The sequence below is a fragment of the Tyto alba genome, unplaced genomic scaffold (assembly GCF_018691265.1).
Source record: "Tyto alba isolate M040663 unplaced genomic scaffold, T.alba_DEE_v4.0 Super-Scaffold_1, whole genome shotgun sequence".
NCBI lineage: Eukaryota > Metazoa > Chordata > Aves > Strigiformes > Tytonidae > Tyto > Tyto alba.
The window spans coordinates 26,612,089-26,637,288 of NW_024881261.1; the positions used below are offsets into that span (position 1 = coordinate 26,612,089).

General features: G+C 36.8%; 1 protein-coding gene across 32 annotated transcripts in view; it reads right to left on the minus strand.

Moving 5' to 3' along the window:
• KCNMA1 (potassium calcium-activated channel subfamily M alpha 1) overlaps positions 1-25,200 on the minus strand; it is a 509,088-nt gene that overhangs the window by 447,283 nt on the left and 36,605 nt on the right. The window contains exon 2 of one of the 32 annotated variants that reach the window (XM_042789348.1): positions 9,615-9,972. The exons of the other annotated variants lie outside the window; for them this stretch is intronic. Within the exon in view, the coding sequence (XP_042645282.1) occupies positions 9,931-9,972 (42 nt within the window). The 3' untranslated portion in view covers positions 9,615-9,930. Of the gene's footprint in view, positions 1-9,614; positions 9,973-25,200 lie in introns of those variants that run through there. 32 annotated transcript variants of the gene reach the window in all.

Consider the following 25,200-nt stretch of genomic DNA (forward strand, 5'->3'; position numbering starts at 1 on the left):
ACAAAGAAAGAATACAAACACAATTTTAGGAAAAATAGAAGATGCCATCAAAAAACCTGTCAGCCTCTGTCCACTCAATTTGTAACTGACAAGGAATTAAGAGAAATAGAAAAAAAAAAAGAAAAAAAAGGTGGTTCATAAAACTTTCAGTCTTCAAGCTGCTAGTGAAGAATAACTGAGGTCAAACAAATAAGGAAAAAATCAGTGTAGGTTTTTTTTTTTTTCTTTGAACAGCACAGAAGTTATGCAGCCCAACAGTCCACATCATTCACTTGGACGTGTGAAATACACTGTGGAGAGATCTGAATCTTAAAGTTCTCTCAAAGTAAAGGATGAAACAGTGCATGATAAACCAACTTGTCAGGAATCCTTTTACAGCTATTCCAACCAGAAATAAGCAGCATTCTCAAGGAACAGCAAAAGCTACATCCAATATGCTTTGTCTCTAAGCGAGAAGAAACTAGTCTGAAAAGCTTATTTACAATTTTAAGAGACATATTAATACAAGGGCACAGGGAAAGATTCCTTCTAACTACTGGGAACTGACTACACAGGAGAGAAAAACAGATGATTATTTAAAGGAAAAAAACAAAGGTCAACAGTAAGAACTGATATAATTGACATTCATAATTGCCCAAAGGGGAAAGATACTACATCTTTTCCTGAAGTGGTTTCAGAGTATGCTATATAATCCAACAGAAATAAAAATTCTGACACCTACACTTAATGGAACAAAGTACATTCTAAATTTAAAATGAACCCAAAAAAGTTTTTTTGTATAGACCATAGCCTGTTTTTTCTATTATGTGAACAAGCCACTGTTCAGCATCTTCTACATATTTAGCCTTTGCCATAATATACAACATTTTGAGATGAAGTTTCCTATTTCAGTTAAATTCAGTGGAATTACCCAGGTGAGGAATGATGGCTTAGTGAATGACTAAGGTTTTGACAGTTTCTGTTGATAACGATAATAAAAGAATAAGTACTAACAAAAAATAATAACTTTTCAACAATTACTATACTTGCTAAACACAAGAACAGGCAAAAAGCCAGCTTCTGGCATTGGGTATGTATAGGTCTCCCTCTAAAATCAGTACCAGTCACTTTTACAGATTTAAGGTGAAATCTGGTTCTGGCAGAAAACCACCCTTTAAGCCATTGTTCATTTGTGTGAAATCTGCATCTAGGAAAAGTCTAGGTTAGAGCAGTTTTATGAATTAGGATACAGCTTGTAACCAACACTATCTCTTTTCTTAGTAACACCATGACTGTATTTGATGATGAGGTTAACTCCACTTCGTCCCCTCAAGGTTCAATTAATTGGAAGAGTTGGGAAAGAGTAAAAAGAGGAAAGCTAGCACCAAGCCCAGGTGCTGGTTCTCATTCAATACCCCACACCTGGGAGCTGGTTGTCATGGCAAGGCACGAGCCACAAACCCCTCTGCACAAGGAGCACAGGCAGTTTTGTTAGACTGTGCCAGTTTTACTCTCACCTCTGAAATCCATAACCATCCTTTCTCCATCCTTCTCTAAACAGTCAGCAGAGGTTTTAATTTGGAGAGAAATAATTATGGCTTTTTTCCCTTCTTTATTTCGTGCTAATCTCTGCCCGCCTGGTTACACTAAACCATGCTAGATTTCCAACTACCAACATGTTATATCTTCCCATGCTGAGGTCTGTCCCTCGGACAACCTGTATATCTTTAAAGATTTCCTAAATCCTTTAGTTTTGCAGAGTACTTCTGTTACACATTAAACATGCATCACATCTTATCAGCAGTACCTACCACACCCTTCTCTTGTTTCCAGAGGAATAGCAGAGGAAAGAAAAACATCAAACATAAGCTAAAGCTGTGCAGACACAGTACAAATACAAGTTAGATTTTTTTATTCTTACCAACTAAAAGTGATTAAATAACAGATGCTTACTACATTAAGAAACCTCCTCTTCCATCAAGACATTGACAAATGAAGTACGTAACTCTTGTAAATGCTAAGGAAAAGACTTCCTCAGAAAAAAACAAAAGTTAATAAGTAGTTGATGGAGTTGCTGTCTATAAACAGGACAGTGCGTAGGAAACTACATGGTACGGTAATGACACATATTTAAGGGTTCATCATGGTTAAAAGCCGAGAAACAAACACTCAAAATATGAAAGCTAATGAGGATTTCATCCTTATTCTTATAAGTTTTATTTTCAGTGTGAGTTTAATAATCCTAATTGCTGTGAATTAAAATCTGATTTTATACAGATACACAGAGTAAAAAGAAGAAATCTTGCAATGCTAGTTTCTACTGTTGGATACTGAACAGGTCAGTAATATATTAACCTACAGAGTCAAACTTCCTCTCTTCAACAACCAAGTTCGGTGAACACAAAGAATGTTTTAAGCTTTACTATTAACAGGTTCCTCTTCATTGTGCTCTTCACAACTCGGAAGAACAGAAAATTCTCCAAACAGTCATACAGCCTAAGGTGAGGAAAAGATGTTTGAAGTAAACAAGGCTCAAGTTATTGTATTCTACTGAAATGGTCCTCCCCAGTTTTTAACCTAGTCTTTTATCTACATGTAGGAAACAAAACAAATAACTCTAGATTTGCTAGGGTTTTTTTCCATCAATTAAGAAAGACCCTTCTGTACAAATGTCCCTACTTCATTCTGTTCTGGCCTGCCTAGAATTTTCTTGCATACCATGTTACCCCCATTTCTTCCCTCTTCGGCATCATCCCCTTTCCCTTCCAATAATTTATCTTTTGGAGGGCCACTGCCACAGCTCTATTATTTCAGTCTCCTACCTCTAATCTTCCTGACAGCAATACTACATTTTTCTATTATAATTTAGTGTCTGGACTGTAATGGCATGATTTATTGAAATACAACTATCATTTTACTGTAATTCAGGTCTAAGGTGTACTTGAGCCTCTAACTTGGAACGTGTACCTCTACAGTTGTATAACTTGCCATTCGGACCTCGTCTGAGCTGTATGTCCAAAGAAAAAGAGGGAGTGCAAGAGAGAGAACATAAAATATTATTTCATGCAGACATTTGCAAGATATCTTAAAGTACACAACAGGTAACAATAATAAAACCTGTTGCAGAAAACTTACAAAAAGAAAAATGACTATGCAAGAATTTCTCTAGTAATCTATGTATCCAAAAATAAGTGAGATGCTGTATTTAAAAGAAAATTAATTTAAAATCAAACATTTGACTGGAGATTTTACAACTTCACATTCACACAGACACACAAGTTGTGTGGAAGACATCAGAAAGCCGTATGACATGAAACAATTCTTTTTTTCAGTTTGATTATAGTGCTCATGCAGCATATAAAAATAGGTCAGCTTCTGCCACCTGGATATGCCAACCAACAAGCCAGAAAAAGTGTAACTCTGTCCAATCTGATAGTCTTTAGAATTTTATTTTTGTGCTACACAAAATAGCTACAGCAGGATATAAATTCAGGACTATCTGCGGCACCTACTCTGTCGGGCACTTTGAGTGCTGTTTACTGAGATTCCAACAATTCTTTTTTTTTTTCCTAATTTCTAAAAATCTTTCCTGTATCTCTCAACGTTTATTCTAACATAGTCCATTACCATATAGAAACTTTTGGCAGGAGAGCCAAACTGGCATAACGTTTATTTCTCTGTGCCAAGCCTGTAATTTACTAAACGGGCATGCAAAGTCTCCAGGAGGTTTGAAAGGACTAAACCTTTTTATTCCCCAGATGGCATTACTGGACAGCTGTGTTCTTTCCATTTGCCTCATATCTTAAATTGCAAGACTCTACATAATGTTTCTTATTAATTTTCTAGTTAGCTAGTAAAAACTAGAAACTTTTAGCAATGGCTGGAAGAACACAGATGTAAAACTAGATGAAAGATGAAAACTGATGTGCCACAGCATAGCATCTGATATGCAGAAAACAAAATATCAAACAGAAATAGCTTTACTCCGTAGTAGTCAGCATACTAGTTATCTCAAGGATTTAGAAATGGTTCAGAGTCTGCTCCCTGAAATTGGTCAGTACAAATCCAAACTAGGTAATAAGAGAAGATTCTGAATAACGGAAATAGTGCTGAAACTGTAATCACAGCTCAAACTTTTATTAATGTCATCTTCAGAAAAACCCAGGTTTGATGATCACAGAAACTGTTCAGAATATTCAAATATGAACTTTTAAGAGCATAAAGACATGTATGGGTGTGAGGGAAAATTACAACTGAATAAGCCTGGAGATTCAGGTCTCCAAGGTTGCCAAAACTGATCCACTGGCAAAGTAATAAACTGACTTAAAAGGGGATAAAATAAACTCAGGCTATCAGCACTTAATATAACTTGCAGCACCAAAACTGTATCCTACATCAAAGATTAAAGAGTTCATAAAAGCCTGTGGAGAAACATCACCTGCTATTGCTCTGCAACTGTTTGTACAGTGGCAGGACCTTCTCTCTTTTATGAGAAAAATGCATTTATTGGGAAGAAATTTAAACACTAATTCTCCTGTAGCAATAGCAACAAGGGTTTTCAGAATAATTGATTACTTATTAATTGGAAGCTAACTGAACACACACCCTTCAAAACCCCACATAATGAATAAGAAACTGAAAGGAAGGAAGCAAAGTAACATCCCTTTGAGACTGCATTAACATATAAGCACACTGGCATTTACAACACAAGCTTTTTCCTTGTATAGCAATAAAAATGCAAAATGAAAACCAGGTTTCCCAGGAAGGCTCTGAATAGTAGCAAGTGAAAGGCAAGTACCTTAAGTCTAAAAATAAATGTACCAACAACTTTTTTTGCAGGTTTTAATGCAGAAAACAAAATTCTTTCAAAGATCTGGTTTTATGTAACAAGTTTTTTTTAATGAAACTTTTACCATAAACATTAATCTTAAAAAACTTACTTTTAGTGAAAACAGATACATTACTATGATTTAAATAAAAATCAAAGTAGTTTAACTTAGCAATTCTGAAGATCATCTCTTCAGAAAAATAATCTATTTTTTGAACTGAATTCCAATAACACGTAATTGTCTCATTGGTTAACGACACAGTTCTTGACACAATCATGACATTCCATTGCAATTCCCAATGTCATTTTATGATCAATCATTCCTACTATTCTAATTGAAACTTCAAAGTCAGATCAACATTTACAGAACAAGCTCTTGAGTTTGACTACGTCTTTGACAACATTGATGAATACTGCCATTTAATTATTGTAGGACTCCTTTCCAGATACTTTAAACAAAAGGTCTTTTGTGGTTTTGCTAATGTTGGTTACATATTATATAGGCTTCCGTTGCCACGGCTATGTCTATCAAGGTCTTACAAATGTGTAATCACTGATATGGTTATAACAGAAGAATCCTGAATTACTGATGTTAATGTTTCTAATTCTCTTGTAATACACACTAAATGCAAGAAATGCTTATTGTGCTGGATTATTCTTTTTTTTTTTTCTCTGTCCTTTTCTTTTTTCTTTGAAACTATTTTACTTTTTAAAAATTAAGTTTCTACAAGACATGGGCAAGTTCCACACCTTGCTGTGCCTACAGATGACCCTTTGTGAATAGGTCAGCCTTATCTCCATTTTGCAAACAGACAATACAAAACACAAAGAGATCAAATGACTTCTTGCAGAAATACTTTGGAATTAAATAAGGAAGCATAACTCATGTTACTTTAAATTGCTTCTAACATTTTCCCAGTATCTGCTTCAAAACTTCATACAAAAAATTTTATTATTAATAGCTTCCAGTGAAAAACGTTGCTGCTTCCCAGGATGCTTAAGAAGCGTTGTTCAAACAGAAGAACCGAGAAAAGCGTTTTAACTCTTTTGGTTCCTCTCTTTACCTATATCCCCATACAAATAATAATTTAAAAGTATATCTTATTTTCCTCCTGTAGTTTTTCAGTATATTTTACTAACCTACCCCAAACAATCAGTTTTACTTAACAGTTTTCTCTTTGAGGAACTCAAAGTAGTATCCCATTCACGCTAGTAAAACATCTCTTTGAACAGTAAATGCTTTAATTTTCATAAGTTTATAACACTAATCAGAAGATGCATTGGATTTGTTTACACAAGGAAATACTTAGGAAATACTTACGCAGGAGGTAGGGGTGAGTTTTGTTGTTGGATTTTCTAAATTTCCATCACACTGTTTCATGCAATAACAGTATGAAGACAGAAGGGCCAACCTTGTAAGTACACTGCTTAGATGTGCAGGCCTCAGAGTCAGTTCTGTTATCCAGGCAACGTATGGTTTGTTTACATATGTGTGCATGCATAAGAACACATAAATAAGGTGAATGTAAACAAGTCAAAATTCAAATTTTACATTTAACAAGTCTGAATAATGGCTGTTGTCAGTATGAACTTCAGAAGTATCTCCTCTCCTCACCACTTTTTTTTTTTTATTTTTTAAGAAATCCTCAGACCCTTTCTCAAGCCTATAAATGCATTTAAATCACCAGTCAAACATGTTGAGGACAGCAAATGTATACAATGCTTTTGCTGAAGTAAAACATTATCTGCACAAACTTCTGGAAACAACTGTATTTCACTCTGTAATACTGAAATACTGTGTATTTATTGCCAGCATCCTATTACCTTCAAGAAAATAAGGTTGCCTCCGAAGAAAAAGTCATCTTTAACTGAAGTGTGAACACTAATTCTTTTATGATGTGTGCACTGAAATTTTTATGTAACAGTTCTGTGATTACACCATAGAAACCTCGACAGTGTCTTAGAGCTTTTTAATAATAAAGAAAGCACATCATAAAACCTAGGAAACCTTATCATGTACCACAGAACTAGAGTAGAGGCTGTTTACTGCCATGTGAGAAATGGATCTACCAGACAGATTAGAGAAGCCTCTGCCTTCTGTAGCTCATCTCCAAACTCCTTCTCCTCTACATCAGGAGAACAAGAGAGAGGACTATAAGAAGGACAAATCTATTATTTCATTGTCAGCCAGACTTATTCTTCCTTTGCCTTGAGGACTGTCACATTTGGAGTCCCAGCCACACTAAGTGCCTTCTGCTAAATAGGGACTGTAAGAATCACCTTTGGGCACAAAAATAGATAAGAGTAGTAATTAGAAAATAATTGAAATGAAATTTCTTCAGAAGTCGGACTCTCAAGGGACTCTGCTCTGGCCCAATTCTATTACCTTTTACCATTGACTTCAAGGAAACCCAAGTCAGGTCAATGCTGTAGAACCTGAAGTGTCAACACGGACATTTCTTTTAATGAACATGTCTTCATCTTTCACTGTTATTTCCATGTTTTGAGAGTTTTCTCTGTACTCCTGACATATTGCTACTGCTTCCTCTGTTTTGTGGATTACTGCAGTTCTAGTGATGACAGAGCAAGTTGCAACTTGTAACTGGCAGTTGCAACACACATTCTCAGCACTGATCAACACAGGCCAGACACTTCCTACCAGAAGTACTGAAATGCAGTTTCCAAACCACTTGTTTTTGTTATGGCAACACACTGTGAAGGACAGTAACTTTCAAGTCTATTATAATTGTTTTTTCAATTCTTAACATACCAGTATTTTTCAAGCATCTCAGAAGTGAAAACAAAGGAATATGCAATATACCATCATTTTACAGTGGATTATGTTAAAGCCACCAAGAACAGAGGCTGATCTCCCTACAGCTACTAGGAATGCTCCTGGAGATCGGCCAAGGACATTTACTGCAGGGTTTGGTCTCTAATGGCTGCATCAGTGAGAACTATGTTTCATTAACATCGAGGCACCTCTGAGGTATCATCTAGATGCATGGTTCTTTAGTCCCAGTATGGAAATGTTTTCAGTTCTAACACATTATTTATAACAGAATTAAAAAAATTTTCTCCAGTTGATACTTGCCTCTTGTGAGTTTTTCTTGATGACATTTACTCATTTTTAATGATACTTAAATGTTTGTCTATGGTCTGTCTGGCACCACCACTGATGGGCAGGGGAAAAAAAAAAAAAAAAAAAAAAAAAAAAAAGACAGTCCTTGGTTTTCTTTAACCTCATTTCAATTTTGTTTCCATAACACTTTTCATTTAGAGTCAAACAGGAGCTCTAACTCTGAGCTAACTCACTGCACAGGTCCAAGTGTTACTCTTCACAGTGACATTTAGAAATGTGAAGGGAATGCTGTCTTTTAAAAAGGATTTTCTACTAGACTAATACAGATTTTTATTTTTGAAAAAAAATCAACTTGGTCAGACAAAAATAAATGGCTATTCCTCCAATCTCACAGGACTCTTCCAGAAATCACTAACAACTGCTGTTATTGAAGAGCTAACAGAGAAAGCATTATCCAAGGTCAGGAGATGGATCTAGCAGATGTAAAAACCTGAACATACATAAGCTCTGCAGTCAAATAAGGAATTGCTGCCTGTACTAGATATGTATCTGTGCAACTTCATTTCTCCAAGATAGATGTTTTCCTGTTGTGAAACATGTCTCACTGTCTACTACTCACACAGACTGCTTTTATCAAAATGCTTAAAGCAGTACTTAGAGAGTGAAGTTAATTCCAAATCCACCGTGCTTTTATGCACCTAAAAACGGTTTATTAATGTAGATGATAGTTAACCATCTATTTGGATGTCTTTTCAGATCCTCCTTAGCTACTTTGATTCTGTCAAGACTCCAGCATTTCTGGTAACCTTTCAGCTAACACCGTCAGAGGGTAAGAGGTCTTACTTAGAACTAAAATGATCATTTCTTGAAAGACACTGAAGATAAGTATAATCTCAATGTAGAGTTTCTCACTCGGAGATGGAAGAACCTCGGTTCATGGTTTCTATACCTTTCCCTGGCATAAAGATTTTGCAGAACCTATCTCAAAATTATTTCACTGGTAATCACTAGAACTGCATTCCTGATATGATTTCAATAAATAAATTCACTATTATTCTTCCCCCCTTGCTTCACATGGGCATTATTCTGTCTTTTAATTGTTTGAAAGATCCTTATTTTCAACAGTCTGTTCAACAGCTGGAACCAAAGAAAATTCCACTTTAAGTCTCAATCATTTATGAAACTGCTTATGATGAAATATTGTAATTAATTGTTTATTATGAAATAAACAAAATGAACCATAACGTCAGCATCTGTATAACAGAAGAGAAAACATTTTCCCTCAGAGCTTCCAAAAACAAAAGGCACAGGCTGGAATTATCATCTTTATCAATCTATCTATATTAGGCATAAATCCCCAAAAGGTTAACTTGGCCAGATAGATGAAGCTTAACTTTTATATTTAAAGACAGCAGGGCCCTATTTCACTAGACAAGATCTCATCTTACCACTCTATCAGCCTGTCCACTTTTCTCAGGTTTGTAAATTAAATGAAATGATTAAATGAGGGTCTTCACATCCCTTCATACAAACCTACATCTCAGTGTGCATTCATGAAAGATAGCATTCCATGGAAATGAAACTGGAACATACTGCATAAAGGAGGTATTGCTCATCATGAGTTTTAAGTAACAGATCTTTAACCTTTAACAGCAGATATTTTATTCATATTTAACAAAGAATCATCTTGAACAAAATAGATTTTACAGTAGACAAAAGCTAGTTTCGGTATGATTGTTAAAAAACATACAGCAGACAGGATATTACAGAGATTCTGAGAGAAACATTATAAATGTTGCCTAAGTATCAGGTATATATAGTTTGAGGTAACAAATAGTAAAAGGGATAGCAGCCATTCCAAATCACATTGATGTCCCTCAGAAACACACTGTTAGGATCTAATAAGATAAAGTGTGGATGAACACTATGCACAAAATGCAGCTTATGCTCACTGTTTTGTCACTGAATTAGTCACCAGCAATTCCTCCTGCAATGCTTCTGAAGTTTCCCACACTGTGGTATATTTTCAGAGCTTTCTGAGTCATTGGGCCAGGAAGGAGACACTCCTGGGTACATTATCTCCCTGAAAAAAACGTCAAGTCACACTAAGCAGTATTTACCACTATAAAGTACATGCTTCCCACTGAAACCCAAATACAGTTTCAGAGGGAGAAACCAAGAGGAGGAGGAGAAAAAAAAAAAAATGGAAAAAGCCATCCGTCAACTCCAACCACAGCAAATATAAATATGACAGCACAGATATTTGTGTTACTATTTTGAATACAGTTCAATCCATCTCTCTGTAGCATATTTTCAGCAAATCCCAAAAGTACCAATTAAGCTGTTTCATTTTTATTATTGTTCAGCCGATACGAACTGGAAAACTGGCACTTGGGCTAGATTATACCACCTTTGGCCATCCCTGAACAGTTTAATTTAATATAATTTCACTTAATGAGGGCTTAACAAGCCTTAAAGTACCATTCAATGAAACAGACTATGAAATTAAACTTCTCATTCTTATTTATACTCTTTTTTGTGTGGCGTTTGTAAATCTCTTCCAAGTCACAGGAAAGTAGTTTTATTCTTCTCAAGGAAATCACATGCTCCAGTTAGATGGCTTGTTAAGTAGATGTTCAACTTCAATAGAAAAGAAGTGCTGACCACTATAGAAGTGGAAAATGCACAAGGAGCTTCCACCACTCAATATCACATTCCCTTTATTCACTACAGACCTGACAAGTTATTTGCTGAAACTCTGAAAACACATAAGAAAAACTGTAGTACTAAGGTTGAATTAATCACACAGGCTGCAGACCTCAACCATGGATTCACACTGGAATAGTCAGAGAAAGCAGTCTCTGCATCCACACCTGGCCAACATTTTACAGGTGTACCCAATATATACACAAAGTAAAAACAGCACAATCCACAAAATTGTCCACTCAAAACCCTGATGTATTTCTCATCAATCCCTAACCAAATAGAATTCTTTAAATTTAGTTGAAATTTTTCTTTTTGTTGATTTTTTTTTTTATTTCAGCTTGTTTATACATACCATTTTTAGTATTTACCACGTTTAAAGACAACAGTCTTTTGCTTGCAGAAATTGTGAGCTGATTCTTTATAGAAGTTGGATGTTAGAGTCTAAGACAGAGGTGATTTGATGGTCTTGCTTCCCCAAATACTAACTTTGTATACTATCAGGAAAAACATAACTCAGACAATATTCAAAATCACAAGTTCTAGTATTCTCATATAAGGCAAAATATATTCTCCTGAAACATCAGCATTACTTTTTCTTGCAGCACGTCCATTCCCACCAGTCTACCATTCAAATACCAATCCAGTCTAAAATCAAAGACCTTTAAAGAACCAAGAACCACTACAAACATATCCCCAAAGCACATCGTTTAATCTATCAGGAAAACCAGAGAATCTCTCTGCTCACTGCTTTTCAGAGAGAAGCAGTCATAGCAGTGATGACTAATGCTGGTTTTATCAAAGATGTTCCAGATCAGGCCATCTCATTTTTGGTAGGGCTTAAAGGATTTTGAGTAGGCATTGGAATGCCTTATAGGAAATATATTAGCCTAAACTAGTTTAAACAGACGTAATTAAAGCTAAGATGTCATGCTACTGGAAAACAAAACAGGAAAGAGTGATAAACAATGTAAAGGAATATTCTATCAGTAGGCCAGTGAGACTATAGAATAGTAAATATATATATGTATTAGTAGCATGTGTACTAGTATACTTTATGATAATAAAAGAAAAGCTTTCTGGGTTTTTTCCTTTAGCTATAAGATTCAGAAGAATTATACTGTATGTTTTCTTTATATGTTATTTATATTGAATTACTTTTCTTATATAGGATTTCATTAACAAGCTTTTACACTTAATTATTTGGGGGGGAGGGGTGAGCTCCCTGAATTTTTCCTTTGTGTTTGAGGATCAAAACTGGAAATAAAAATAAGATTTTTCCTTATTACATAAGGACAAAGTAAAACAAAACTAAGAAGTTGTCAAGGTTAAAAAAAATCAACCAAACGCCCAATCAGAAGTCCAGCTCAGTGAGAGTTAGGATGACTCTAGGACTCTTTCCACGACTAATTTCCTCCGACTATGATTCCTATTTTTCCTTCCTGCTTATGACTCATTTACATGGATGAGTCTATGCGCTAAATAAGGCTTTGCTACTCTATGAATGTGTTCATCTCCTCCTTTCTAGAATTCTTCATATATTGTTATGGTTTCTGCTCTATGGCCATAATTATTTAAGTCACACATGTTTCTAGCACTCGGAGTGATTTTTTTTAGGTATGCCATAGAAAGTCTTAGTAGGATTCTGGACAGAGACAAAAGTCTTCATGGTATGTCCTAAAGAAATAGACTATCCAAAGCTTTATATTAGGATATACGACTCCTGCAAAAATAATAGCTATTATCACACCATTAATCAAGCATATTAACAACACAGCTGTAGACGTATCTATTGTCATTGTAGAGGGATAAAAGATGGTAAACACATACTAAAACAGTGGCTTATGGAGTAGATAGGCAAAACTGACCCCAGAAGCTATGATTAAATCATTCCAGGTCACTCATTTTCTATAAAGATTATTAGACTAACAATTCAATACTTATATAATCTTTAGCCCTATCATTAATAGCACTCTTCTCCAGACTTAGACAGCATTATCTGCATTATTGATCTTTTTATACCAATTCTTATTATGAACTGTTTTCTAAGTTATCTTAGGCTGTAAATATTTTTAATGCACAAATGTACTAAATATGAAGAACAACAACAAAAAAAAAAATCACACAATGTATGGAAAACAGGAAAATTTTTTTCTACTGCATCATTGTATGCCACCTTATTCTGAACTGCATGCTGGAGTTTCATTTCAATACCATTATACTACCAAGATATTCAGAGAAGAATCTCTGTTTTCTTGATGCTCATATAAAGTACTGCCTATATAATCAGTGCAGTACAGAAACATCAAAAGGTTGCTTTGGAAAAGAGAGCCTATATTAATCCACAGATCAAGTACAAAAAGACAGAAACAGAGTAAATATCCTTCCACATAACATACTAATAAAAAGGTCCCTGTCCTGAACTAAATGGTACAACTGTCCTGATGCCATATCATTGTTTTATTTTATTTCCCTTCCATGTCTACATACTGCCTTTGTAGCAACTAAGTCACACTAGGCCACCATTTGTGTAAATTGTTTCTGAAAGCAAAATATTCAAACTAAAATGTCAACCCTTCAACACAGGCCCAAATTCATTCTCCTCAAAACATACAGCTTCTTGGTGTACTGTAATTTCCTTAAGCACTATATATTCTGCATTAACCAAAGACTTATTAGACACAGATATCTGAAACTCATAATTTTTATTCTGTGGCAAGTTCTACGTGTATGTATTATCCTTTTTTTAATTAAGATTTTTGTTTCAAATCAAGTGTGGGACAGAAGCTAATGGAAATCTGGGAAGCAGACATTGAAGCAGACCTTAGAGCCCAGCAGGTTCTGGGGTTCCCAGCGCTGTGACAGGGACACCAGCACGGCTGCAGCTCTCAGCCCACAGCAGCACGTGCTGGAAACTCGCAATACCTCAGAGCCCTGACAAGTCTGACCAGAAAGAAGGTATGTTTCCAGAAGTCATCCCGTCCTCCAGGGGATGCTTGTCAACACAGACATGTTCCAGTTTTGACAAACTGGTGCTCTTTGGCAAAACAGATTTCATTGAAGCACTCCTGGTGAGCTTGGTTCAAGGGAAGATAACAGATCCATCAGAAGTAGCTTGTAAAAGACAAGTACCATATTAATTGCATAGAGCTAGGCTAGCACCCTGCTCATTCAGGTCCAGTAATACCTGCAAATTATTCCTGATTTTACACTAAAATTAGGTTTACACCAGAACCTAGTATCTGCACTTGTCCAATCTACCAGATTCCTATTAAACCTCCCTGACAGTTTTTCCACAAAGTTCCCCAGTGGTAGCCTGCAGATGCCTAATCATTTTAAGTTATTACTAATCAATTTAAAAACATGATGTTGCAGAATAAAGCAACTATCTTTCCTAATGATTTCCATAAATTCAAGATGGCTCCCTGACCTTTTCTTACTTTTCAAACCATTTTTTTTCTTTGTCACCAATAATTTGTTTGGGTTTTTTTTAAATCAGGTTTTAGTGTCTGTTCTCTGCAGAACCAGCTCGGTTTAGAGTATTTCAGTGCTTTGAATTTCGCTGGTGAAGTGAATTTTAACTTGTGACAAACCCCTCAATTTTTAAACATGACAGGGTACTAGAATGATATATATGGATATACACACACACAGAATGTATATATACACATACAGTTCGTGAACATAATTTTCTTTAAAAAAAAAAAAATCTAGGTTCACTTTCATGACTTTGCCTTCATTGGGAAAGGCAATACAAAGGCTAACCTAACTACTTCTGACCTGTTAACAAGACCTGCTTTTTTCCACACACATTATGTATTCCACGCTAATTAAGAAAGTTAAGCTGCGCTCTGTGTAAGGCAGTCTGCTCAGCTTGAGAATATGAGCTGCACTTCATCTCCTCCAATCAATAATCCATAAACTGGGGTTGAATGTGCAGGCTGTTTGCCAGTCAGCTCTAGCACAGATCATCTCATCCATTTTAAGCCTTCCCTTTTCTTTCGTGATTCAATCAGCTCTGCCCAAAGGAAACATTTCAACTGAATAAAACATAAAACTGAAAAACCCCATTCCTTAGAATTTTAGTTTGTCATTTATTCCCCTGCAGACCAACATTTTTCCACATGTAGCGAATCCAGATTTTAATGAAGCCTGGAAAAAAACTGCGTCGAGATGGTTGTTGTCCAGCCTTCCACTATAAACAAACAGATCTACTGTGAATAGTAGTGATACACATAGCACCTTGTGTCAAGTTTTAAGTTTTGAAACCATTAAATCTATGGAGGTTTATGTATTTGCAAACTTTCAACTTTATAGGTATTCGTTATGTATACAATGCAAACAAAAAGGACTGCTGTATATAAATTTCTGTGCCCTTAACTTTTTATTTACTGTAACTAATTTACCACTGTATGGGTAAATTTTGAGAGTTTTCTTTCAAGATGCTTGACTTTTAAACCCTTGTATCCCTGAAGCTATTATAGTTGGCTTTAACTACTCAGGCTAGTGAAACATTCTTCAGTGACCTCAGAATTTAAGGGCAGGTACGCAAAAGCAGTATTTCATATTTTTAACAGTCACTAGAAAAAACACAAAAAAACAGTACAGTGGTATCATAACAAAGATGCCTACAGCCAAGAACAGAAGAGTGAAGACTATTGGTCTGGCAGGTTAACTAACATCAAGCATATAATATTTTGTTTCATCTAAATGAATTAATTCTTTCTTGTACTTATTCTGCTGTTGAATTGCAATCATTCAGTTGTTTAACAAAATTTATGCACTTCCATTACAGACACATGTTGCCACGTACTTATTCTAATTTTTCAGGAATTCTATTTTTTCTCCCCTAAGGAGGTAAAAAAAAAAAAAAATAATCACTTTTTTTTTTTATTAAAAGATACCTAGGACAGATTTTTATTCTCTCCTCCTTGTTTGGTACAGATATAACTAGAAAGAAACCAGAAAACTGTACTAGTAAAAATGTAAGGATACCATAAAGTGAGCACATATGTCTACAGCTCCTATATAAGCAAATCTCTTCAATACAAGATTTCTTTGAGAGACGGAAGTGCTGTGTGTGTAACACACAATGCATTAGCTAGTGATAGCCTGAATTGTAACTGATACTCGATCTTTTCAATTTACACTCAGATAAGAAAAGGAGAGACAGGGGCAGAGAGCAGTCTTACAGTCTTAGTTTTAAATTTTTAATTTTAAAAAGTGTTATTTCAGCTGCAGTGACAAAACTATAGCTACCTTTGAATTTAAATTATTTGTCAGTTCCTGTACTCTGGTAAACATCACATGTAAAAAAAAATATATATATACTATTTCAGGGTTATAAACTCCCTCAGTTTTTCCATTGAAAAGCTGTTTTTTGGAGGGATTCTTGCCTTCAGGTTTACCCATGCACTCCAGTCAAGTAAAGCATTTACACTGAAAGGTGGCTTCCAGATTCGTGATCATATCAATAAGATATGTACTTCAAGCAACTGATAGAGTAGCAACATGGCATAACTTAAAATTTTTAAATATCATAGTACTAAGATCAAATTAAATGTTAAAAGAAAATACAAAAAGGATATGAAACGGGAAAGCATGAGTGTTCTTGTGCTTTTTGGCTTGTGAGGTACCAACTGGATTTATGAAACTTCTCTTTTGCATGGAACTAATCTGCCCACTAGCCTAGCACTCCTCCCTCCTAACAATACTAACAATAATTTTAGCTCATCTGTCATTACTCAAATTGTAGGTTTGGAAATAAACTATCACTTTGTAAATAAGTGTAGATTATCATGCCTGTTTATGTAAAAGTCCTGCTGTGAGTAGTTGGTTGTTCTGGGGTTCCCCCCCCCGCCCACTCCATGTCCAGCCATGACATGAGACATGGTACGCTGAAGGAAGACGGAAGACATCCAGCATTTCCATCACCTTGCACTGCTTCTCAATAGCTGCCACTTTCTACAAAAGTTTGGACTCAGCCATTAATCTAATGAGGAACACAGAGAATGTCATACATCTGGAGGGCAGCATTGTTGTCTCTCCATCCATATTGAGTCAGATGACCCCCAAAATGGCATTTAAGGTACATGTATTTTTTTGTTGGTTTCCTTGCTTTCTTAAAAAGAGGCCATTGCCTGCTATAGTGGTGGGGAAAAAAAAAAATCTGTTTATCATAAGGAAAATAGGAAAATAATATTTTGAATTAATATAAATTTCATACAAGCAGCAATCCATACAAAAATTTGGTTTGTTTTGGAGGGTTTTTGCATGAAAATAAACATTTTAAAAGCAAGCCACATGGTCCTCCTTACCTTTAGTATGTCACAAACAACCTGTGACAGAAAGTTTCCATTTTCAATTGAAATACTGGTGGAGTCAGGGAAACCAGGGATCTCCCCATTTTCTCAGATCTCAAGACACCCTGCTGATATTTTATATCTTCACTGAGGATAGTATCCAAAAGGGATGCTTTGAGTTGCCATATAAATGCATAGCAGAATGCAAATCTCCATGGGGCAAACAGCTAAGTCTGTCAACATCTGCTGCAGAGAACCTGACTGTAAGAAGCTCCACAGATGCACTTGCCACAGGATGCCATTTAAAACTTAAAATTCATAGGGCATAATACAAGAATGAAAATGAAGAGTAACATTATTAAAGCTAGGAAAAGAGATCAGGTTTTACATTTTCCCAGTTGAATCCACGCTCACAATTCTAAAACACTTGCCACCAAACAAGTCATACATTCTTCTGGCAGACAGACATTTCCTTTAGGACACTACTTCTATTTTTAATTTCTAGGGCATTGTTCCATCACATGTGCAGGCAAGGAGGGGGAAATTCCTTAAATGAAAGCCTGCTGAAGACTAAAGCCATTCAGTATTAAAGTGATTTCTGTTTGTAGTGAGGAGACAATAATACATTTTGCAAGAATAACTCAATCACCTGAATAAGAGCTGGAAGCAGTCATCTGCTTTCACGAAACTACCCATCACACCAAACTCAACTTGCTGTATTTTATGCAGTGGATACCAGATGATGAAATATTGCACTACCTCTTCAAAGTTATTCAAAACGTACCTGGCAGGAGGGAGATCAATTCCCCTTTAAACTGGAGCTGATCCAAGGAAAACAAGTTTCGAAAATTTCATTCAACAAGCAACAACGTATTTCAAAAGGGACAAAGCTGGGAGAGCTAAACATGGGCGTTTTTTCCCCTCCCTGGCTAAACCCTTCTTACTCTTGTACTTTAGAAGAGATGCTGAAATCCTGTGCAAAAGGGAGGGGTGGGGGACTGGGGACACAGCAAACTTAAAGTAACTATGTTTTCTCTGGGGGTGGGCACAGCCCCCTGTCTGGGCAAAGGGCAGTCACAGGCAGGCAGGGAGCAGGTAACATCAGCAGGGCTTGGAAACCACTCGCTCCATGCAAGCTGGGTGCCCCTTCTAAGATCAGCAAGGGCAGCTTCACCTGACAGGGTAACTCCTACCACTCCCTTCAGCCCAATGGCCCAAAAACTTCATGTGGTGAGCAGCACTTCCCACCACAAGGAAGCTGGAAAATATTTTTGAAAGTTCCAAGGGGCATTTCTGGAGCAGCCAGCTGCTGGGAGGAAAGCAACTACACCTTGGACACAGATACAGCCAGAGTTCAATGTAACTCCAAGGAAACGTGAAGCCCAAGCAAGCATTTTGTCATCTGTTTTTACAGTTAGAACACCTCTAAAAAAGAAGTTATCTTAATTCCTTTACGAAGTAGACAGAGCTTTTAGCTTACTTAACTTACTGGGAGATTATTTTTTTCTCTACCAAAAGCTTTATGTAACAAAGCTTCAAGTAAAATCAGAGCAAAGTTTCATTATCTGCTGTAAACAACAAATGATCTACTACCTCAGTCTTCACTGAACACTGGTCTACCAAAAATCGGAGACAAAAAGCTAAATTCTCGATTTGTGAATATGCATGTGTCTCTCACCGACTTCAGTGTGAGCCACGTGAATTAATCTGAAAGCTAAAGTTGGCTCTAATTCATGTTTTAAGCCTAATGAACTGTTAATAATCAAAATATTTGCTCCATTTTTTGCCTTATATTTTTAATAAGGTATATTAACAGCAAGATGAGGTAAAAACAAGCGGGGCACAAGCAGAAATTCCCAATACACAGCTCCTCTAATCTTAAATATTCTCTGATAAAGTCAAAAGACTAGACAGATTTTAGACAAAGAAATCATAATTTAGGTTACTGATTTTTTCTTTTATATTTTCTGTTCTGTGCTTGAAGTAACCTTAAATGTGTATTTATTGAATATATGAATGACGTAAGTAATTCAAACCAATTCATTTGACTTCAGCTGTGGTCAGTTTTACTTACTGCATAGAAACATCTATTAGAGAAGTGTCCCATCAGCCAAAAGAACATGGTCAGAACAGTGAGAGTGACTAACAGACAGGAAAAATAGTAGTGAGAGTAGACAAAAAGCACAGGAGGGTCAGATGGAACAAGAGCAACCTGACCAATGCAAGGGAGAAGCAAAGAACAGGTACCAGATGCAAGTCAATTCTTTGAACCAAGAACATGAAACTGAATTTCTCATATTGTTGCTACATCACAATTTGACTTCTTTAGGTGTGCTTTAGGTCTTTTATATATATACACGCACACGCAACTAACACGACAACTACACTGCTAGAAACTGCCACAGAAATCAGATGTAAGCACAGAATTGGGACTCATGTGATCCAGTCTGTGGTCTGACGTAGGATTGCATCCTCTGTGTCCTAGAAGGACAAAAACTCACTTACATCCTTTTTAATGCAAATATCATATCTGTATTTCATTAAATAGTTTCAGTAAAAATCAATATTGTGACTTATCAAACTTACCATGCTTGTTATTTGCTTGTTGTTTGTTGAACTAGATTAATAATATTTATTTGATTTATCACAACTTTGTAATAAATCTGACAAAGTGCTGCACTACCACCATCCACATTTATCTCAAAGAGTAGCTTCAAATCACTACCATTGATTTCTAAATAAATATAATTTAAATCATTCATCATTTAATGTCCCCTTGAGGAAGTTTTGGCCCATATAAACACAATTATTCCTGATTAATTTATAGAAACTAATTTAATAAGTAATGAGAGTTTCTTTTCCCAGATGGGTAGGAAAAGTAAAACAAAATATGCATGTGTCCCTTGAGAAAATGCAATGAAATGAAAATATGTATAAGCTAGCGTCTTCCCATTTTGGTACATACAGTGGAAAGGAATATTTAAAAAACTACTGCACCTTTGCATTTCTTATATAACAGTAGAACAACTCTGCAGATTACATTACTATTACAGAAAAAAAAATAAAAGATCATCAGGAGGACAAGATCCACAATCAGTCAAACCTCTGAGACAGAATGGCATCACCTTTTCTTGAAAGCAAAACAATGGTGTAAGATTGACCAAATGGCCTCTTCTTTCTTCACCAGCACCACAGGCGTTTGGGTTTCCAATCACTGACCCAAAGCTCCCATGAAATTACAAACAGCTTTTACAGTACTGATCATAAGCAGTCTCTTTCCTGCTTTTAACAGTACTGCAGAACCAAAGCAATTATAACTTAACCAAGATTTGGCTGCTTCCATGGATTCTCCTTTATAACCATACTTATGAAAGTGAGCTTGATCAAAGCTGTTAAACAGATTAAAACTACTAAAGCAGTATTTCAATATAACTAAAACTGGAAAAAGTCAGCCCCTTTAAGATGACAACTTGACATCTGTTGCACCAGACGGGAAAAAGGAAAGGACCTGACCCATTTGCCAACCTTGTTTTCTAATTGATCCATACCTGGTTGTTTCTCAAGTTGAAACAGGTCTCCATATTCCCACTAAAGTGTCTTATAATTAGATCTAAGTCATTTTCTTATGGGAAGGTAAGGTCCCTCTTCACCACATTTCCTGATTGGCCTTGCTGCTGTCAGCATTCCTTTCCAGCTGCCTCTCTGTCCCCATCCCCTCACACTCCTGAAGCTTATTGTACCTGAACAAGCTTGTTGCTGCCAGGGAAGAAGTGTCTCCGCTCTTCTCTCCAAGGGGCTATTTGATCTGACCAAGTCTATCACAGGCTGGACTGCACAAAATAGCTGTCTGTCTTCTCAACAGCCTACCCTTTCCAACAATTCATAGAATAGATGAAGTAAATTGTAAACAGACATAACCAGTATTTCTACCATCTATTACCAAAGATTTTACATTTCTACAATCAACTGTCCTTGTTTAACTTAGAATGACCTGCTTAGCTCCAACTATTTTTAACTCTTCATATGTTGAGTAACAGTAATTGTTGAGGAAGTACTCCCTGTTCTCAGTGAGAACATTTTTCTTAGCGTTTTGCGTTTTTATAGAAAATAGGAAGTTTTTGCAATACCCAAGCTAAATATCTTAGTCTGAAAAATAAAATATTTATTTTGAAGGAAATATCTAAGAAATATATCTAGAAATAACCATTTGCACTGTTTCACCACCACCGCCACCTTTTCCCTCCGATCTAGGAAGGTTTTTGTTGGCAGTAGATCCTATGTAGTTTTTACCAGCTTTACTAAGCAATCCCAATGTTTTTTCTCACCCTCTTATCTCATATTAAAGCTCTTGAACTCCCTAACTTAATGATGACCCATCACCCTCCCCCCTATCACCAGCCAGGGCTCCCACCACCTGCAGCACTGCCCTCCCTCCCTGCCCCCCCCCCAATTCCTGCCCCAGGGCTGTAAGGCTGGTGGCCAGTTCCTGCCCTGAGGGCTGGGCTGAAGGCACCAGCATCACACAGCTCTTCCTGAGCAAGCCTGACTGCTCCCAAATGGGGGAGACCACCTGCATCCCCTCCCCATACCTGTCACATTTTGGCTGCCCCTCAGTGGGATATGCACCTACTTAGCTTAATATCACCTTCTGGCATGTACTGATGGGAGAATAACTGACAGCCTGGAGTTCATCATGGGCTCCAAATCTTGCCTAAAAGAACTGGCTAGCCCAAGCCGAGCTGTGTGCTGCTGTGCTGCCATAGCTACACCATTATTAATCAAAATACCTAGTTAGTGACACTGGCCCCACCAGCTCCAGTCCCATCTACGCTGTGGAGACACACAGTCTGATTATTTAAAACACACAGGTCTTCCACAAGGAGTAATTTTCACAGGGTCTAGAGAAATACACAGTTCAGTTCCCTCTTTCCTCTCCACCCAGCTGTCAAAGCAGCAGTCATTTCCTTAAAAACACCCTACTGAATTTCTAAGGATGGTGTGCGTGTATAAATAGAAGTGGTTTGGCATGATGAGATCCCATGGAGTAAACTGGCTCACTTCAACTTGCAACACAGAAGAACAACACTCAGACTGAAGAGGACAGAGATCTATATTCAAAATTACTTCCAAACTATGGAGATATTCAATAATGACAAGCTTGACATAATTAGAAATAGGGAGATTTTTTTATTATTATTTTTTTTTCCAAAAGCAGAGTGAGGCAGTTCATTCCCAAGGGTCAACAGAAGTTAGCTGCCTATCTTCCATAATGGAAAACTACTTGATCAGGCCCAGGGTTATTTCTGTAACCTGCAACCTTAATTTAAAGTAATTATCTGGTCCATAGGTCTAGCTCCCTTTTATTCTTATTAATTCCACTCATCTTCAAAAATTCCATTTAAACTGTTAAGAAAAAAAAAAAAAGATCTTTTCTGCAGGTGTTAGTGATATTAAATGACTTGCCTTATTTTAAAGCATCCTCTGTTTACACAGAATCTTCAAGATAAAAATGACTAGAACACATTTTACAAACAGTTATGTAGTGGCACAAACATAATCAATTAGATCCACATGTTCAAAGGCATCACTTCCTATACCATTACAATGCATGAACTGGAGAGACCCAGACAGCGACTAATATTCCTCAGAAGCACTGTTCCCATCACTGCAAAAATCTATTACGAGAACCCAATAAGAGGCTAGGACACTGCTGAAATATTAACTTCTAACTTATCTATCTAGTCAGATAAAATTCACTGACTAGTAATTTTATCTTTGATCCAATAGCTATGCATAAAGCCCAAATCCTCCCTGCAAGCTCCACTGCGACAAAAAAAAAAAAAAACATATTCTCTAAAGAATACTATTGGGAGATAGGTAATAATTAAAGAAGTTAAGTAGTATGGGGGGAATTCTTTCTGAAAACAGAGTTGGACATGCTGACCATTAGAAAGTTCAGAACCTACACAGAAAAATTGTACAGCACAAACTGTACAGGCTGAAGAGTTGGCACCATGTCATGCTGGCAGGGATGGGTGCGCCTACCAGCTGCTACTCTTCCAAAGCCATGCCTCCTCCCTCAGCCCTCTCATGTTTAAACGTACGATCCCCTATTGATTTTCCCTGTACAAATTTGTACGACATGTTTTGTAATACAGGATGCTGAAACAGAGCCAATATTTACACAGTTTTTATTTCTGTCTCTGCAGAACAGGAGCCGATAAGATAGTCTTTGTTTCAGGTTTTGTTACTTTTAATTCCACGCAGTGCAGATAAAACTAATCTATATGCTACGCAAGGAGCTAGGTCAGATAACAAGAAAAAAATCCTTCGCTATTATAGTGGCAGCATTATGTAAGAATTTGATGATGCATTTTATTGTCTCAGCTGGTCTCCTGCCAGACTGGTAATGTTCCTGTTTCAGATGACCTGTGTAAACGCACCAAAGGTTTAGGGATGGATGCACACTAGAAGGTATCACCTAATGACTGCAGCGGGTTTTCTGTACAGTGTGCATACTTACCTTGTTAGTCAAGGACACTTCTTCCTCAACAAGTAAGCATGATGCAGCTGAGAAACTAGGAGCAGAAAAGGCAATACGATCTCTTAACCAGAATATCATAAGAATTCATGCAAAACAAGGTACAGTCACCATGTTCTCAGCTCAGGTTCACTAAGTCACTCAGTATCACAGGGCAGGTCTTGAGAAGGCAGAAAATTACTACTTTTCACGCACCAAGCCTGGATGTTCTAGCTTTACCTCAAGAGAATTTTCTAGCTTATCATAAAAGTTTTAAAGTGGCATACTATTAGAGAGAGTTTGATACCTAAGAAATACCATTTCTGCCTTTTAAAAACCTTCCTACTTTGACTTCAAGACATTTGCACTTAAAAGTCATATTCTTAACCTTTTTTAATAATATTCACATCTTTTTAGTCATACTACCATCAGCACTCTGTGCTCAAATTCCAGCAGCAGCAACCACACATTAGCCACATTCCCATCATTTTTTGCAAACACATTTCCCATTTTTATTGTTTTACAGTTTCTAACAAAGGCAGGTCAGCACTCTTTCAAAACAGACCTAAATCTTTTATTATCAGTAGGACTCTGGCAGTGTCTACGTTAAATTTGGACAGCAACCTCCTCCACCAGAATCAATTCCAGACAGGAACAAATCAGAAAAACCACACTGGACAGCAAACGCATGGGAGCAGGGAAACAATCATGACTGACTGCTTGACCCTGTGAAGCAAGGCTGCTACTGTTGTCTGTTACTGTGACAAAGAGATTCAAGTACAGAGGGCAGCTGATATTGCTGAGAAGAGCCAAGAAGCAGGAGCCACTGTTTAATCCTGCTCTTTTGCCAGCACCAGCATCACAAGCTCATGCTTACCTGCTCTTTCTACCTCTTCTCTCTCCTCATCCCCAGCACAAACCACCAAGCCCTGGCCCATCTCTGGCCTTTCACCCCTGGGATAGCAAGAAAGGGCCCTGAATCACAGTATCAGAATGCCAGGATTGAGGTACTGTCTTACCTTCTGACCTCGTGTCTCAGATCTTTTATTTTAATTCATTCTTTTTTCCTGCCCCTATAGCTTATTCTCTTCTAAACAAGTCCACTCCAAAACTCAGTGGCAATAATACCCCATTTGCCTGCTGATCTGTTAGATCTTTTTCTTTATGTTGTGTCTGCCTATGGTCTGTAAGCCACTTGCAGAGGACTAACATGTAACGTTAAGTTTGTCCACTGATCAGACTATCACTTCATAACTCTCATAAAAATGCTGCTGCTATTAGATTCCATCTAAGTATTTATATATACACATATATTTATTTTACCTTAAATGGAATGAGATAATATAAGTAGAGATGTTTTTAAACCTATTTTCTTAATAGTAGCCATTTTGGCTTTACAAGTTAACTTCCTTTCTTTTGCAATTCAGATCAACTTTTCCCCTTTTCCCGCAAAGATGATATTACCTCTGAGTTCAAGCAGGACCAATTCTTAAGCTGCACAAAGAGTAGACCCCTGGAAGTGATCTTCAAGAATGGTATTTCTGACTTCATTAACAGCCTCCTGATATTCAGGCATTAGTATTTATTTAAGTGTTCTTATGCGAAAGGTTGCCTGTGGTTGCCAGCTCCTCAGAAGGCTGGCACTGCTGCTATAATGTTATGCTAAAGCTGACCACATTTTTTGACAAGTTTCTGTTATTTCAAGCACTCCCATCCATTACAATATATTAGCTACAACCAAGGCCAGAGTAGTGTTCTAACACTTGATAAACATTCCTTCAAGTGG